Source organism: Cetorhinus maximus, chromosome 6 (genome assembly GCF_964194155.1).
Source record: "Cetorhinus maximus chromosome 6, sCetMax3.hap1.1, whole genome shotgun sequence".
In the NCBI taxonomy this organism is placed as follows: domain Eukaryota; kingdom Metazoa; phylum Chordata; class Chondrichthyes; order Lamniformes; family Cetorhinidae; genus Cetorhinus; species Cetorhinus maximus.
Window position 1 is genome coordinate 18,024,467 of NC_135884.1, and position 16,882 is coordinate 18,041,348.

Sequence of the window (16,882 nt, forward strand, 5' to 3'; positions counted from 1 at the left end):
CGATCAAGTAGGCTGCTTTGTGCAATGAACGCAGGATTAGCTTTTGCTGTGGAATCCTTGTTCCAGGGGATTTTTTAGATCAATCAGAAATAAAAGCAGAAAATACTCAGCAGGTTATGCAGCATCCGCAGAGAAACAAGAGTTAACAGTTCAGACCCATGACCGATGGTGAAAACTGGGAAAAGATTCATGAATGAGACTCTCAATGATCGATTTCATTCCGAGAAGGGGGGTGTGTGGGGAGGGGTGGGGGGGGGAGGAGCTGCTCCATCCCTCTCTTCCCATTGGCCAGCCCCCGACGGAGGCCCGCCTCACTCGGCTCACCATTCGACGGAGCTGCCGCCAGAAACCGTCCCCTCGATTGTCTCCGATTGGTGGAGAGCGGGCAGTGAGACCCCACCCACTTCTGGTGGGGCGTTGACGTCAATGCGGCAGCAGCCGAATGCAAGTGTTGAATGTAGCGAGAGCGGTAGAGACAGACAGCCAGAAACTCCCATAGACAGAGACCTGGACACACATAGAGAAGGAACCAGGCTGCAGGCAGTCACACCGGGCATCTCTCTCTCTCTCTCACACACACACACACAACCAGGTAAGCGACAAGGCAGCTTCTGGGCTCTGTTTTGGGTCGTGGTTTTCATTAACGATCACGATATCTTCTGTCTAGTCTCTTACATTGAGTGAACCTTGACGATGCTTATTTGCATCGTTACTTGAAAGAAAATTATTGCCTAAACCATCTTTTTGTGTATCACTTAAAAGCGAGACTGTAGTAGTGTTTTTCGTTCGCCCTTTGCTTTGGACGTTCGTAATTGACACCCAGGCAGACTTGATCTTAATGCTGAACCGCTCGCTGTTGCTGCTTTGAGGCGGATTTCTTTATGCATCGAAAGTAAAGCCAACGTGATTCTCCTCTCTGTTTCCCCCCCTGCCAGTGGAAGAAGCTGCACTCTAAAAATATATAGGATAGGATGCCTCTAGGAGAGATGGACAAAACATGGAAAAAGAAGGAGGAAATTAAACTGGCGTACGAGTTCAGAGAAGTCCTGGGAACGTAAGTACGATCAGTATATGTCGGTGTTTTCTCCCCTCTGGGAACTGACTCTGTTGGCGAAGATCAGGACGACACGCCGAGATCTGAATTGATTCCCAAGATGGCATTTCTTAAAAATGCAAATTCTGGTGGCCTGATAGCTTGGGATGAACACTTCATACTCATTTTGGTGCTTAACGACTTAAATCTGAAGGAGATACACTTGTGAAAGTAATTGCATGCGGTATAAGAGGTAACAGGGGACATCCCCAGATCTGTAGCAGCATACCTCTCCTGAGTAGTAACCAGTTACAAGAGGACTATGCCTGGCAGTCTTTTGAATAAGAAATATGAAAAGAAGCTTTGTTTTTGAAATGTTAGTTCTAGGAGATCTTCAATAAACACTGCTGTAGACGATTAAGAATGTTTTCCATGGCTTCAGGGTATATTACCAAAATGTTTGAGAATATTGGAACTTTTATTGTATATGATGATCTGCATAATCCATTATTTGAGTGGTGATACATTAACTTGTTGATTCCTACCTCGTGTGCCTTTTATACTTCACACCCCTTGCCATTTCTTTTGGATGCTCACTCTGAGGTATGGTTCCATAGGGTCTTCACCAATTCTTTGTGTAAGCCTAAGTAGTTAGCGTTAGGACATTACAACAGAACCTGATCAAGTTTTCATCCAACGTCTACACACTGCATGCTGCACGGCTCCCAGGACACAATCAGTGCAGGAACCCTAGCACCAAGATGCAGAGGCAAGTCTAGCACCCAGCGTTGCTATGGTTGAGGCTGGGTGAACAGGCAAAGAAAATTGTATTTTACTGGTCTGTTAGTCTGCACAACGGTATGCTTACCCAAATATCCATTGAAGGGTTTCAAGTTTACAATATGCATCAGATCTTTATAGTTTTAGTTATATTTTTAATCATTTGTAACCTGATGGAACACCACCGCCTGGAAGTTCCCCTCCAAGCCACTCACCATCCTGACTTGGAAATAGTTCCTCATTCCTTCACTGTCGCTGGGTCAAAATCCTTGTACTCCCTTCCTTACAGCACTGAGGGTGCACTTACCATCTTATCAAGGGCAATTAATGATGGGGCTATAAATGCTGGTCTAGCCAGCGAAGCCCATATCCCATGAACCAATAAAAACAAATATGATCTGGAGAACTCATTCCAATGCTAGGGTTGGATTTTTTGACCTAATCTTTTTTGCTGCCTCCCAAATTGTTGCTAATCTTTCCAGCAGCTCCATGTTTGAATAATTCCAAATAAGTTTCTGCCCGTCACAGCTTTGAATCAGCCCTTACTGAAGTTACAACATCATATGTATCTGTGGTAAAATGTCCCTCCCTCACTCTGCATCTGTGGTAAACTATCCATCATTCTGCTTGATCTGTATGCGGCCTTTGACACAGTTCACCAAATCCTCCTCATTTTCTCTCTCTCTCTCTCGTCGCCACCTCCCTTTCTCGACCCCTCTCTATTTCTCGACCCCTCTCTATTTCTCGCCCCCTCTCTCTCTCGCCCCCCTCTCTCTCTCTCCGCCCCCTCTCTTTCTCGCCCACCTCTCTCTCTCGCCCTCTCTCTCTCTTTCGCCCCCTCTCTCTCTCTCTCGCCCCCTCTCTCTCTCTCTCGCCCCCTCTCTCTCTCGCCCCCTCTCTCTCTCGCCCCCTCTCTCTCTCGCCCCCTCTCTCTCTCTCTCGCCCCCTCTCTCTCTCTCTCGCCCCCTCTCTCTCTCTCTCGCCCCCTCTCTCTCTCGCCCCCTCTCTCTCTCTTGCCCCCTCTCTCTCTCTCGCCCCCTCTCTCTCTCTCGCCCCCCCTCTCTCTCTCGCCCCCCCTCTCTCTCGCCCCCTCTCTCTCTCGCCCCCTCTCTCTCTCGCCCCCTCTCTCTCTCGCCCCCTCTCTCTCTCGCCCCCTCTCTCTCTCGCCCCCTCTCTCTCTCGCCCCCTCTCTCTCTCGCCCCCTCTCTCTCTCGCCCCCTCTCTCTTTCTCGCCCCCTCTCTCTCTCTCGCCCCCTCTCTTTCTCGCCCCCCCTCTCTTTCTCGCCCCACCCTCTTTCTCACCCCCTCTCTCTCTCTCGCTCCCTCTCTCTCGCCCCCTCTCTCTCTCTCTCTCTTTCGCCCCCTCTCTCTCTCTCTCGCCCCCTCTCTCTCGCCCTCTCTCTCTCTCTCGCCCCCTCTCTCTCGCCCCCTCTCTTTCTCGCCCCCCCCTCTCTCTCTCGCCCCCCCCCCTCTCTTTCTCGCCCCCCCCCTCTCTCTCTCGCCCCCCCTCTCTTTCTCGCCCCCCTCTCTCTCGCCCACTCTCGCTCTCTCGCCCCCTCTCTCTCTCTCGCCCCCTCTCTCTCTCTCGCCCCCTCTCTCTCTCTCGCCCCCTCTCTCTCTCTCGCCCCCTCTCTCTCTCTCGCCCCCTCTCTCTCTCTCGCCCCTCTCTCTCGCCCCCTCTCTCTTTCTCGCCCCCCTCTCTCTCTTTCTCGCCCCCCTCTCTCTCTCTCTCGCCCCACTCTCTCTCTCTCTCGGCCCCCCCTCTCTCTCTCTCCCCCCCTCTCTCTCTCTCCCCCCCTCTCTCTCTCTCGCCCCCCCTCTCTCTCTCGCCCCCCTCTCTCTCTCGCCCCCCTCTCTCTCTCGCCCCCTCTCTCTCGCCCCCTCTCTCTCTCTCTCTCGCCCCCTCTCTCTCTCTCTCTCGCCCCCTCTCACTCTCTCTTGCCCCCTCTCACTCTCTCTCGCCCCCTCTCTCTCTCTCTCGCCCCCCTCTCTCTCTCTAGCCCCCCCTCTCTCTCTCGTCCCCCCTCTCTCTCTCGCCCCCCCTCACTCTCTCGCCCCCTCTCTCTCTCGCCCCCTCTCTCTCTCTCGCCCCCTCTCTCTCTCTCGCCCCCTCTCTCTCTCTCGCCCCCTCTCTCTCTCTCGCCCCCTCTCTCTCTCTCGCCCCCTCTCTCTCTCTCGCCCCCTCTCTCTCTCTCGCCCCCTCTCTCTCTCTCGCCCCCTCTCTCTCTCTCGCCCCCTCGCCCTCTCTCGCCCTCTCTCGCCCCCTCGCCCTCTCTCGCCCCCTCGCCCTCTCTCGCCCCCTCGCCCTCTCTCGCCCCCTCGCCCTCTCTCGCCCCCTCGCCCTCTCTCGCCCCCTCGCCCTCTCTCTCGCCCCCTCTCTCTCTCTCGCCCCCTCGCCCTCTCTCGCCCCCTCGCCCTCTCTCGCCCCCTCGCCCTCTCTCGCCCCCTCGCCCTCTCTCGCCCCCTCGCCCTCTCTCGCCCCCTCGCCCTCTCTCGCCCCCTCGCCCTCTCTCACCCCCTCGTTCTCTCTCGCCCCCTCGTTCTCTCTCGCCCCCTCGTTCTCTCTCGCCCCCTCGTTCTCTCTCGCCCCCTCGTTCTCTCTCGCCCCCTCGTTCTCTCTCGCCCCCTCGTTCTCTCTCGCCCCCTCGTTCTCTCTCGCCCCCTCGTTCTCTCTCGCCCCCTCGTTCTCTCTCGCCCCCTCGTTCTCTCTCGCCCCCTCGTTCTCTCTCGCCCCCTCGTTCTCTCTCGCCCCCTCGTTCTCTCTCGCCCCCTCGTTCTCTCTCGCCCCCTCGTTCTCTCTCGCCCTCTCGCCTCTCTCGCCTCTCTCTCGCCTCTCTCTCTCTCGCCTCTCTCTCTCTCTGCCTCTCTCTCTCTCTCTCTCTCACCTCTCTCTCTCTCTCTCGCCTCTCTCTCTCTCTCTCTCGCCTCTCTCTCTCTCGCCTCTCTCTCTCTCGCCTCTCTCTCTCTCGCCTCTCTCCCTCTCTCTCGCCTCTCTCTCTCTCTCGTCTCTCTCTCTCGCCTCTCTCTCTCGCCTCTCTCTCTCGCCTCTCTCTCTCGCCTCTCTCTCTCGCCTCTCTCTCTCGCCTCTCTCTCTCGCCTCTCTCTCTCGCCTCTCTCTCTCGCCTCTCTCTCTCGCCTCTCTCTCTCGCCTCTCTCTCTCGCCTCTCTCTCTCGCCTCTCTCTCTCGCCTCTCTCTCTCTCTCTCGCCTCTCTCTCTCACTCTCGCCTCTCTCTCTCACTCGCCTCTCTCTCTCACTCGCCTCTCTCTCTCTCTCTCTCTCTCGCCTCTCTCTCTCTCCCCTCTCTCTCTCTCGCCTCTCTCTCTCTCTCTCGCCTCTCTCTCTCTCGCCTCTCTCTCTCTCGCCTCTCTCTCTCGCCTCTCTCTCTCTCGCCTCTCTCTCTCTCGCCTCTCTCTCTCTCGCCTCTCTCTCTCTCGCCTCTCTCTCTCTCGCCTCTCTCTCTCTCGCCTCTCTCTCTCTCGCCTCTCTCTCTCTCGCCTCTCTCTCTCTCGCCTCTCTCTCTCTCGCCTCTCTCTCTCGCCTCTCTCTCTCGCCTCTCTCTCTCTCGCCTCTCTCTCTCTCGCCTCTCTCTCTCTCGCCTCTCTCTCTCTCGCCTCTCTCTCTCTCTCGCCTCCCTCTCTCTCTCTCTCTCTCTCTCTCTCGCCTCTCTCTCTCTCTCGCCTCTCTCTCTCTCTCGCCTCTCTCTCTCTCGCCTCTCTCTCTCGCCTCTCTCTCTCTCGCCTCTCTCTCTCTCTCTCTCTCGCCTCTCTCTCTCGCCTCTCTCTCTCTCTCGCCTCTCTCTCGCCTCTCTCTCTCGCCTCTCTCTCTCGCTCTCTCTCGCCTCTCTCTCTCTCGCCTCTCTCTCTCGCCTCTCTCGCCTCTCTCTCTCGCCTCTCTCTCTCGCCTCTCTCTCTCGCCTCTCTCTCTCGCCTCTCTCTCTCGCCTCTCTCTCTCTCTCTCGCCTCTCTCTCTCTCGCCTCTCTCTCTCTCTCTCTCTCTCGCCTCTCTCTCTCTTGCCTCTCTCTCTCTCGCCTCTCTCTCTCCCCCCGCGCTCTTGCCCCCCCCGCGCTCTTGCCCCCCCCCGCACTCTTGCCCCTACCCTCGCGCTCTCCCCCCCCCCCTCGCGCTCTCTCGCGCTCTCGCCCTCGCTCTCAGCCCACCCTCCCTCGCTCTCGGCTCACCCCACCTTTCTCTTGGCCCCCCCCCTCGCTCTCTCTCTCTCTCGCACCCCCCCCCCGCTCTCTCTCTCTCGCCCCCCCCTCGCTCTCTCTCTCTCGCCCCCCCCTCGCTCTCTCTCTCTCGCCCCCCCCCCTCGCTCTCTCTCTCTCGCCCCCCCCTCGTTCTCTCTCTCTCGCCCCCCCTCGCTCTCTCTCTCGCCCCCCCCTCGCTCTCTCTCTCTCGCCCCCCCCTCGCTCTCTCTCTCTCGCCCCCCCCCTCGTTCTCTCTCTCTCGCCCCCCCTCGCTCTCTCTCTCTCGCCCCCCCCTCGCTCTCTCTCTCTCGCCCCCCCCCTCGTTCTCTCTCTCTCGCCCCCCCTCGCTCTCTCTCTCTCGCCCCCCCCTCGCTCTCTCTCTCTCGCCCCCCCCTCGCTCTCTCTCTCTCGCCCCCCCCCTCGCTCTCTCTCTCTCGCCCCCCCCCTCGCTCTCTCTCTCTCGCCCCCCCCTCGCTCTCTCTCTCTCGCCCCCCCCTCGCTCTCTCTCTCTCGCCCCCCCCTCGCTCTCTCTCTCTCGCCCCCCCCTCGCTCTCTCTCTCTCGCCCCCCCCTCGCTCTCTCTCTCTCGCCCCCCCCTCGCTCTCTCTCTCTCGCCCCCCCCTCGCTCTCTCTCTCTCGCCCCCCCTCGCTCTCTCTCTCTCGCCCCCCCCTCGCTCTCTCTTTCTCTCGCCCCCCCTCGCTCTCTCTCTCTCTCTTTCAGCAAGGGAGAAATATAAATTGGTTTAAGGTGGGTGGGGGGAGGGGGGGAAGAGACACATTGAGGGTGTGGTGTGAGCAAGACCACCACCTTCAACACCTCTTTGACCCTTTTGTCTGTGACATCCTTTGATTATCTGCTCACACCACACCCTCAATGTGTCTCTTCCCCCCCCCCCCCACCCACCTTAAACCAATTTATATTTCTCCCTTGCTGAAACTATGCTGCAGTTCTGCCGAAGGGCCATGAAGGCTCGAAACGTTAACTGATTTCTTCTCCGCCGATGCTGCCAGACTTGCTGAGTTTTTCCAGGTAATTCTGTTTTTGTTTTGTTTTGGATTTCCAGCATCCGCAGTAGCTTTTAGCTTTTTGTTTTTAGGATTTCTGATATGATTGACCAATACAAAATACTATTTGTCTTTTTAAATTAACATAACAATGACTAATGGAGCCCCAAAAAGGTGAAATGAACATTGAAAGAAAAGCATGCTGACTAGAGAAATAGCCTTTTCAAATAAAATTCCGTGCCCCTTTGAGGAACTCCTTGGCCGGGATTTTCGGGCCCTGCCATACATGTTCTGCACTGGTGGATGCGGTGAGCCATTAAAACGTTTGTTGAATTCGGTGGGACCAGAAGATCCTGCTGGTGGGAGGAGCCAAAAAATCCCGGTCAATGTGTACCTTTTGAAGGGCACTTTGATAGGACTTAGGTTGTATCAACAACCTATCACTGAATCTGGAAATAAGTTTCATGTGGTGGAATTACTGATGCAAATAATTTAGAACTGTTTATAGCTTTGAAATTTGGTAGTCTTGAGAACAACAAATTATAAAGCTTTTAAAAAGAAGCTTTAGGTTAAAAACAAATGTGTTATAAATATTTTTTAACATGAACAAGTTAAAAAGCTTTTCAGCACATGTAGGAAAAAAAGCTTTTCTACTGAAGTCTATAATCTACTGAACTCTTAATGTGGTATTTACAAGTATGTAATTTGGTTAAAAAGTAGGCAATGTGATATAAAAACAGCGTCCCACCTAGGATATGCTAGAAGCAAACTTGTCAGCAATTTTAGTTGAATTGTCATCGTTTATCATCTCTTAGATGTTGGGTTAAGATGAAAATCCTAGTATGCATGAAAAAAGATAGATTTAAATCTGTTCAAAATGTTAGAAATTGCTAGTTGAGAACCACAGATGTGCTTTGAGAGTTTATTTTTAAATTAGCTTCTGCCTTTGCTTGACGGAAACAGTTGATATTAATGACCTGTAAATGGACAGCAAAGCTTAAATTAAAATGTAGCTATGCAGCTAAACCCACACGTGCCATTAATGGTTAGAGGTTATGTATTGTATTGTGTTATGTATTGAAGGCATGTATATATTTTTCTTGTACCCAGTTACAGGCATTAGCTTGGGAAACTTCTCTTGTGAGTAAGAAGTCAGAATCAGAAGCAAAAAGAATGTTTTCAATAACTTCATTCTCACTGGGAATGTTTACTTGGATAATTTGTTAAATGTGAAAGACTGCTAAGTACAATAATAGATTCTCTTTGCCTGTACCCAGTGCCAAATGTTTCCAAAATTCCTTTTATTTAGATCATATCTCTGTAAAAATAGGAAACGTTTCACTTGATCTGCGTCAAGTCCATATTCTTAAATCTGCAACTTAAAAAAATAATTTCTCTCTCACTCCCTGTCTCTCTTTCTCCCTCCTTTCCTTGTTCTCTTCACCCCCCACCCCATCCCCCTGTTCTCTCTGTCACGTGCACTGCACTCTATCCCAAAATAGACCAAGTAATAGTCCCATGAGGTTTTTTTTGAAAGAACAGTGTTTAGGAGGCCAGTATAGTCCAAAACAGAATCTGAGAGTTTATTTAGTGAGGGCATCTGATAATTTTTAAGGATTATTTTCTTTTCTGCTTGCTTGGGTCTTGCTGAGCTTAGGCACCCAAACACTGCCTCTGAATGTTGTCCTCTCTGGCTATTGGCATCTCTGCTCTTTGGCTAGCTGCCAGGAAGAATATGGGAACAGCCAGGCAACAACTCACTCTCTGTTCACTCTTGCCTCCTTCCAGCATGTTGACCAGATATCCATCTAGTATCTTCACCATTCTGCTATGTGCAATTGAGCAATAGTGCACCACCCTGACCAATTTGAATTTTGATACATATGCATTTGGAATAATCTTGTTTACACTTTGATCAATATTTTAGTGATAAATCTCTGTCGTGGACATTGCCCTGCTTTTGAACTCTGATCCGATTTCCTGTGCATGCATAAGATTCATAAATCAAGTACTAAAGGAGGCAATTAGCTTAAAATAAAATCACATGAATTGTAAAATTGAAACCTGAGGTGATTGTTGCAACTTATGTAATCTACTTACCTTCTGACCTGATCAGAAAATCATTATAAACACATATTTCTCATAATATATAGCTCATGATTGCAACAGGCCCTTAATGCTGTTCTTTTAATTGCAATAAAGTTTGTTCCAACCAACAGCTCCCTGCTTTCTTTGGCAATAGATTTTTATTTCCTGTATATAGATTTGATGGAGATTAGCGTAATGGGAGCCTTATTAAAGTACAATTCTCTTCTTTATTTCATACAATACCCAGGGACTTGATGTTTGTTATTGGTTCACATGTTTAGTTTATTTCCCAGTGGTGCCTTGCAAGCCACTGTCAACCACCAGTTACAACCTGTCATTACTTGTGAAACCTAAAGAGCATTGGGTCATTTCTGTATTCTATTCTGTTGGTTTCATAAATCATTAAAGGAACATTTGTGTTTATATGGCCACTTGCACAATGTCAAGATGTTCTGTGTGTGTATCTGCTAAAGTCCTGTACAGACCAACAGAAAGAGATGTCATACTCTCTTAATACCACTCCATATCTTGTTTAAGTGATAGAATAACGTATGTAAAGTTCTGCTCCAGTAGGCTAAATTGCTTATTACCTGCACTTTCCTGTTGCTCAAGGCAATGCTGGGTTTCAGACTGACAGCAAGGTAGTGGCATTTTCAGTTCGCATTACGACTTTGCAATTCCATTTTCTGTTGGCTTGCAGCTGGTTTCTAGATCACGGACGCTCTGCATTCAGATACCTTTGTTTTTTGAGGTGGGGGTGGGATTAAAGGAATGTTTTATTATTAATTGTAACTGGTGTGTTATGCACGGCGACCTGATCTGGAGGTGTGCATGAACATTCCTGCGAGGAGGGAAGCCCGTCTTTTAAATGAATTATTGAGCTCATTTCACAGAGACAATTCCGGCAAGCTGCAGCCTATCGATTCAGAAACTCAGTGGAATCAATGCCAGTGGATTTATTGAAGACTCTGCATTGGGTTATTATTAAAATGGTGGCTCTCATTTCTAAGGTGCTGGGGTAGATCCATAGGTGCATGAAATGCAAGGAGTAATGAATTTGAGCCAGATGCTTTAACTTGGTAAAAGCACACAAAGCTACTTGCGATGAACAATCAGGCATGATTCCACCCTTTTTTTTTTAGATGGTTGAAGCACTTGGTTCAAGGTTTAAACTTTTCTAAATTCTAGTGCCACCCAGCAAAAATAATTTTCTTCCAAAGTAACCATTCAATCTGTCATGGAAATGGAAGAGAATTCAAAATGAACATCTTCCCCATTATGCTGTGCATTGTTCTACATTAACAATTAACTGAGTAAAGAATCTTCTATCCACTACAGCAGAAGGTTTGGGATTTGAGCAGGGTGTGTTGGGGTGAGGGTCTCAGTCAGCGACAGGAGCTATATAAAGGACTTATGAGTGCTGCATGATGCACTTGAGTCACAATGGATGAGTGTCCCATTGTCAGTTGTGAGGTGTGTTGTTCTTTCTAATACATTGTGAAATTCCTGGAGGGTAAGTTTAAAAATAGCTCAATTTTAAAAGGATGTTACATAAAAATAATAAAATCTAAATTATAAACAGAAAATGCTGGAAATACTTATTATGCAGCATCTATATATATTAATATTAATATGCATATAAAATACGTGTGTGTATATATGTCTATGTGCATTTCTGGATGAACTGGACTGAAATGATGACATTTGAGCTGATGTATAGTTGAAGCTTTTTTTGGACTACAGTCACCATTCTCACTTTTTTCATATGTATTTATACACACATACTTATATTAAATCTATTCAAATAAAATACTAATTTGTTTTATAACCAAATGTAACGTAATTATTAAAACAGCAGTTTTGAAGATATTGTTTTAAACATACGTGGTTAGCAATGCCACTTCAGAACTGGTAGATTGTTGTACAGTTAGGAATGGGCTGTAAAGCGTCTGTGTTGGAGATAGGCCTTTGCTGTAAAATACCAATTAGTCTTCAGACAAGGTTTAGCGGTTGTCATGGAATTGATACTAGCCTGCTTGTCCCACAAGGTCAGAAGGAATTAGTATATTTAGAGCAAATTATATACTGTATTACTAGAAACCATGTAAACAAAGGCTGCTTGGAGAATAGGAACAGGAGAAAAAGATGGGCACCCCCAAGGTAATTTTTGTGCTGTACAATGCAAACCTGGATCTAACTGACCAGTACATTTGAAGCTAGCAATCCCCTCTATTGCAGATCTCCTGATTGGCTGTTTGGAACTTGCCAGCACTTGTGTGTCAACTGAGGCTCAATGGGTTGCACTCTTGCCTCTAAATCAGAATGTTGTGAGTTCAAGTCCCAGTCCAGAGACTTGATCATGAAAATCTAGGTTGACATTCCAGGACAGTACTGAGGGAATGTTGCACTATTGGCGTCAAAGTCTTTCAGATGAGATATTAAAGGTCCTGTCTACTCTTAGTCGAGCCCTGGCACTATTTGGCCAGAGAGCAGGGGAGTTTTCCACCATGTTCTGGCCAATATTTATTCCTCAGTCAAAATCACAAAAGCAGATTATCTGGCCATTATCTCATTGCTGGTTGTGGGGGCTTGCTGTGCACAAATTGGCTGTCCCATTTCCTACATTAGAACAGTGACTGCACTTCAAAAGTAGTTAATTGGCTGTAAAGCACTTCAGGACATCCTGAGCCGGTGAAAGTTGCTATATAAATTTTCTTAAACAATTGATTAAATTGCTGCTCTGCCTCTTCTCCAGAATGTTGTTGCTGGAGAAAAGGTGGTAATTCTTTTGTTTTGTTACATTTGTTGCTCTTGAACCCATATGAGTGTTGAGTGGAGTGTTACGCAGCTATTTAAAGTCCTGGTGAATTTTGAGGAGCGGAGCTCAATAGTGCAGTCATAAAGACTCCCGTGGGATCCTTTAACAATTAACCAGTTAAGGATAAAGAGCAGCTCATTAGTATCATTATCCATTCTTGTGCCGATTATGATGATACAGCTGGGCCAATTTTCTTACAATAATGGGGAGCCGTTTGAAGTAACCATGACAGCTGAACACTGATCACTGTTAATGATTGCAATAACATAGCGTCAGATGGGATTGGCGTGTGGAAAATTAACTTTTGTTGTTTATAAGCAACTGACCACTCCAGATGATGATCAATCTAACAAGACTCCCTTACATTGTGTTGGTTCTTAGACTGGATACTGCATTTGGTGTGTGCCTGTCTCTCTGGATTACAGTCATTCTGCATCTCTCTGAAAGCCAGTCCTTTTGTTGGCCTCTGGGTTGCACTACACAAAAACAGCTATAGCCACTTAAACCAGCTAAGTGTTTAGCTTATTCATTGAGCATTACTGTCAGTTCAGCCCCATTCGTTGTGATGAGAAACAACAAATTAATTATAAACAGCTTCTTTCAAGGGTTAGTGAGTGCGTGTTTTACTGTAATTTATTATACCACAGTTTAGCCTCAATTTATAAAAAGATTTACAATTGTCCATGGGCTTAGAAGATGATACAAGTGGGCAGGGAAGAGAAATGGCAACCCATTTATATTGCAAAGCTTGATTTGTAATTCAGAGACATGAGTTTGGATGTATTTAAATGTGCAGAAATTGAGAGTTCTTGATTTAGGCGGAAGGAGAATGATGGTGGTCCAAGGAGATCTTGAATAGGAACCTAAATAGCAACATAACATAAGAAATAAGAGCAGGAGTAGGCCATTCTGCCCATTGAGCCTGCTCTGCCAATCAATAAGATTGATTGTGGCCTTAACTCCACTTTCTTGCCTGTTCCCTATAACCCTTGACTCCCTTGAAGATCAAAAATCTGTCTAATACAGCTTCAATGGCTCAGCCTCCACCCTCAGAATCTTATACATTTCAATAAAATTACCTCCCATTGTTACGAACTCCAATGAATAAAGGCCCAACCTGTTCAACCTTTCCTCATAAGACAACCCCTTCATCTCAGGAATCAACCTAATGAACCTTCTCTGAGCAGCCTCAAATGTAAGTATATTCCTTAAATGAAGCCAAAACTGTGTGTAACGCTCCCGGTGTGGTCTCACCAATGGCCTGTATGGTTGTAGCAAGACTTCCCCTCTTTGGTACTCCATCCCCCTTGCAATAAAGGCCAACATTCCATTTGCCTTCTTAATTACTTGTGGTACCTACGTGCTAATGTCTTGTGATTCATGTATGAGGACACAGACCCCATGGTACCACAGCATTTTGTAGCCTTTCTCCTTTTAAATATTATTCTGCTTTTCTGTTCTTCTGCCCAAGGTGGACAACCTCATTATACTCCATCTGTCAAATTTTTGCCCATTCATTTAACCTATCTGTATCTCTTTGTAGAATCTTTGTATCTTCCTCACAACTTGCTTTTCTAGCTATCTTTGTATCATCAGCACATTTGGCTACAATACTCTGTCACTTCATCCAAGCCATTAATATAGATTGTAAATAGTTGAGACCCCAGCACTGATTGCCTTGACACTCCACTAGTTAGTTTGCCAACCTGAAAATGACCCATTTATCCTGACTTTATGATTCCTGTTAGTGAGTCAATCCTCCATCCATTCTAATATATCACCTCCTATACCATGAGTTCTTATCTCATGTAGTAATTTTTGATGTGGCACCCTGTTAATTGCTTTTTGGAAATTCAAATACAACATCTATTGGTTCCCCTTTATCCACCCTGCTTGTTACATCCTCAAAGAATTCTAATCAACTTGTCAAACACATTTTTCCTTTCATAAAACCATGTTGTCTCTGCTTGCATTATGATTTTCTAAATGTCCTGCTACTACTTCCTTAGTAGTGGATTCCAGAATTTTCATAATGACAGATGTTAGGTTAATTGGCTTATAATTCCCTGCTTTTTATCTCCCTCCTTTTTCTTGAGTAATGGTGTTAGATTTGTCAGTGGTGGAGGGAGTGAATGTTTGTGGATGTGGTGCCAATCAAGCAGGCTGCTTTATCCTGGATGGTGTCAAGCTTCTTGAGTGTTGTAGGAGCTGCACTCATCCAGGCAAGTGGGGAATATTCCATCACATTCCTGACTTGTGCCTTGTAGATGGTGGACATGCTTTGGGGAACCAGGAGGTGAGTTACTCGTCGCATGATTCCTAGCTTCTGACCTGCTCTTGTAGCCACAGTATTTATATGGCTAGTCCAGTTCAGTTTCTGGTCAATGGTAACCCCCCAGGATGTTGATAGTGGGGGATTCAGTGATGCTTTAATACCATTGAACGTCAAGGGACGATGGTTGGATCCTCTCTTGTTGGAGGTGGTCATTGCCTGGTACTTGTGTGGCGTGGATGTTACTTGCCACTTGTCAGCCCAACCCTGGATATTGTCCAGGTTTTGCTGCATTTGGACAGGGACTGCTTCAGTATCTGAGGAGTCGCGAATGGTGCTGAACTTTGTGGACTGTTACGGCTGTTTGCAAAAAAAGGAAAGAAAGACTCCTATTTATACAACACTTCTCCTGAATTCGTGAGGGCTTTACAGCCAATTAATTACTTTTGAGACGTAGTCACTGTTGTAATGATGGTATACAGGTGTCAGCTGTGGCTCAGTTCATAGCACCCTCACCTTTGAGTCAGAAGGTTGTGAGTTCATGTCCCACTCCCGAAAAAAAAAAGTCAAGAACTGTGAATGTACTTGAAAGAGTTACATCTTGTAATGATGGTATAAAACTACAAGTTGTTAAGCAAACACACTGCAACAAGATCAGAGCCCCTGTATCCAGTAGAAAGGATGTAAGGACTGAGCTGCTATCAAGACCAACAGGTAGCAGAAATTCCTGGGAATATATTTCCAGAGTAATATTCTTGGATACAGTGCATTGATTCCAGAACTCTTATTAGCTTTAGCCTGAACACAATGGCCTGATAATGTCCTTTTGAAACTGGATAAGTGAGACATGATGCCATGGTGTAAGGGTAATTCCTAACTTTGTGGCTTGCCATCTCATTCATGCTCTGCCCAAAATTGTGCATTTGGTATTTGGGTTCTGAGTCTGTTTATAGAAATTGCCTATTTTATTCTGAACAGGAATGTTGGGAGGGGACTGACACTGTAACACATCCCATGTACTTTCCAGGGAGCAATAGACCATTATGATAAAATTGTTAAACAGGCTATCCAGTATATGTCAGGGAATAAAGAGGCATATTTCTGTTGGCAAGGGACTTAGTTAACTTAGAAGCTGCCATCGAGGCATCAGAACAAATAAATGTGATGGGGAAAAGTCCTTGAAATTCTGTCTGTAGGGCCTCCATTGACTCTCTTGGGACCCAGGTCTGCTGAGAGAAAGTATAGGCGCCATTCTGGGCTTTAAGTTGGGTCTACAGTGGGGACGGCAAATGTTAATTGATTCCAGAGGGACCAATTACTATTGGAAAAGGCGCCATGAGTACATTTTGTAAAAAGTACCTTTGTTTTCCTTTTGGTCTGATTCAGGCCTTTGCTTTCTACTTTCAGAGCACTTGGAGCAGGAGTGTGGGATGGAAGCCTCTGCTGTATCTATGAATATTGTAGCTGGCAAGCAGTTTCAGTCAGGTTTTTAAAGATGCAGACATGCTGCATGTGGGTAATTGATACAAGAACATTCTGGAAACCACCCGGGAAGAAATAACACTTCCACAAAAATAAACCGAAACTCGACTAGATCAGTTTTTTTCTTGGATGGCACAAGCCCAGAGATTGTGCGACTAGTATTAAATACAACTTGCAACGTTTTACATTTGAATTTGAGCTGTGTTTAACCAGATCCTTCAACAAATTATTTTTAAACTGTTTTACAGCATGCATTTGAGGGAATAGTTTAAGCAGAAGGCAATCCCTTTCTTCCTTTCCGTTTAGGTTAGTATCCAAAATGATCCCCAGTTACTTTGCTGTATGCTGAGGGCAAAGTAAGATTTCAGGTGCTATGTTATTGTAACGTGTCTCCAGAGGGTCCAATTTCCATTTCATTTTTGATTGCTGTTTGAGCTGGTTTTCTCCTGTTCTGATTGCTTGGTATTCCTGTGCTACACACAGTCTCAGGGTGGTGACTGTTCCCAGGTTAACCAATGTATGTAACCCTGTGCATAGGAGGTGTATTGAAATGACCCCTGATTATAAATGACTTCCTTTCAGAGTGAGGGGAGGGTCTTTGGTTGGTGCACCCCAAAGCTGACATGGGAGAAATCCGTTGGAATTTCAGTGCTGTACCCACGTTGTACCAACTCTATGACCCAACAATCTTGACCTCCCTTGGAGAATATTGTATTCAAACAGTAAATCAACAGAGAGTTTCAATTTAAAGAGAGCTATAGCTAGTGAATTATTATTAATATTTACTTAAGTACTTGCTTGGGGAGAACCTGTATCACTGAATATAAATGAACCTATTGAAGATTCAAAGCTGTTATTTAATTTGAGCTTATTCATTGTCTAAGCTTTCACATTTGGAGAGCTGTTTCTTATGGATTGATTGCTGTAAGAGTGATTGAAAAACAGAATGTATGTCCCGAGCTTTTAACTGTAACCATTAGAAATATTCATTCATTGAACATGTGCAGTTGTTATCTTAATTATATTTCCTTTCTGAAGCCAGTATAGCTCTTCCTTGGGGCTCAGACACAAGTCCAAATGGGCAGTAGCAGCTGTTTGTTGAACGGATCTGAAGACCTTTAATAAGAGAGAACGCAGTTTAACATGGTTTGATTCCCAGATGATAATTCTTCCAGCTGGGCTAAGATTACAAAGTAAGCAGTTTAATGGATTTGAA

At 46.9% G+C, this 16,882-nt stretch overlaps 1 protein-coding gene across 1 annotated transcript in view; it reads left to right on the top strand.

Annotated features, from left to right (window-relative positions):
• The first annotated feature begins 419 nt into the window (after positions 1–419).
• Positions 420–16,882, top strand: part of LOC144681610 (calcium/calmodulin-dependent protein kinase type 1-like) — a 205,855-nt gene continuing 189,392 nt past the window's right edge. The window contains exons 1-2 of the mRNA XM_078543364.1: positions 420–592; positions 936–1,054. Of these exons, the coding sequence (XP_078399490.1) occupies positions 972–1,054 (83 nt within the window). The 5' untranslated portion in view covers positions 420–592; positions 936–971. The remainder of the gene's footprint in view (positions 593–935; positions 1,055–16,882) is intronic.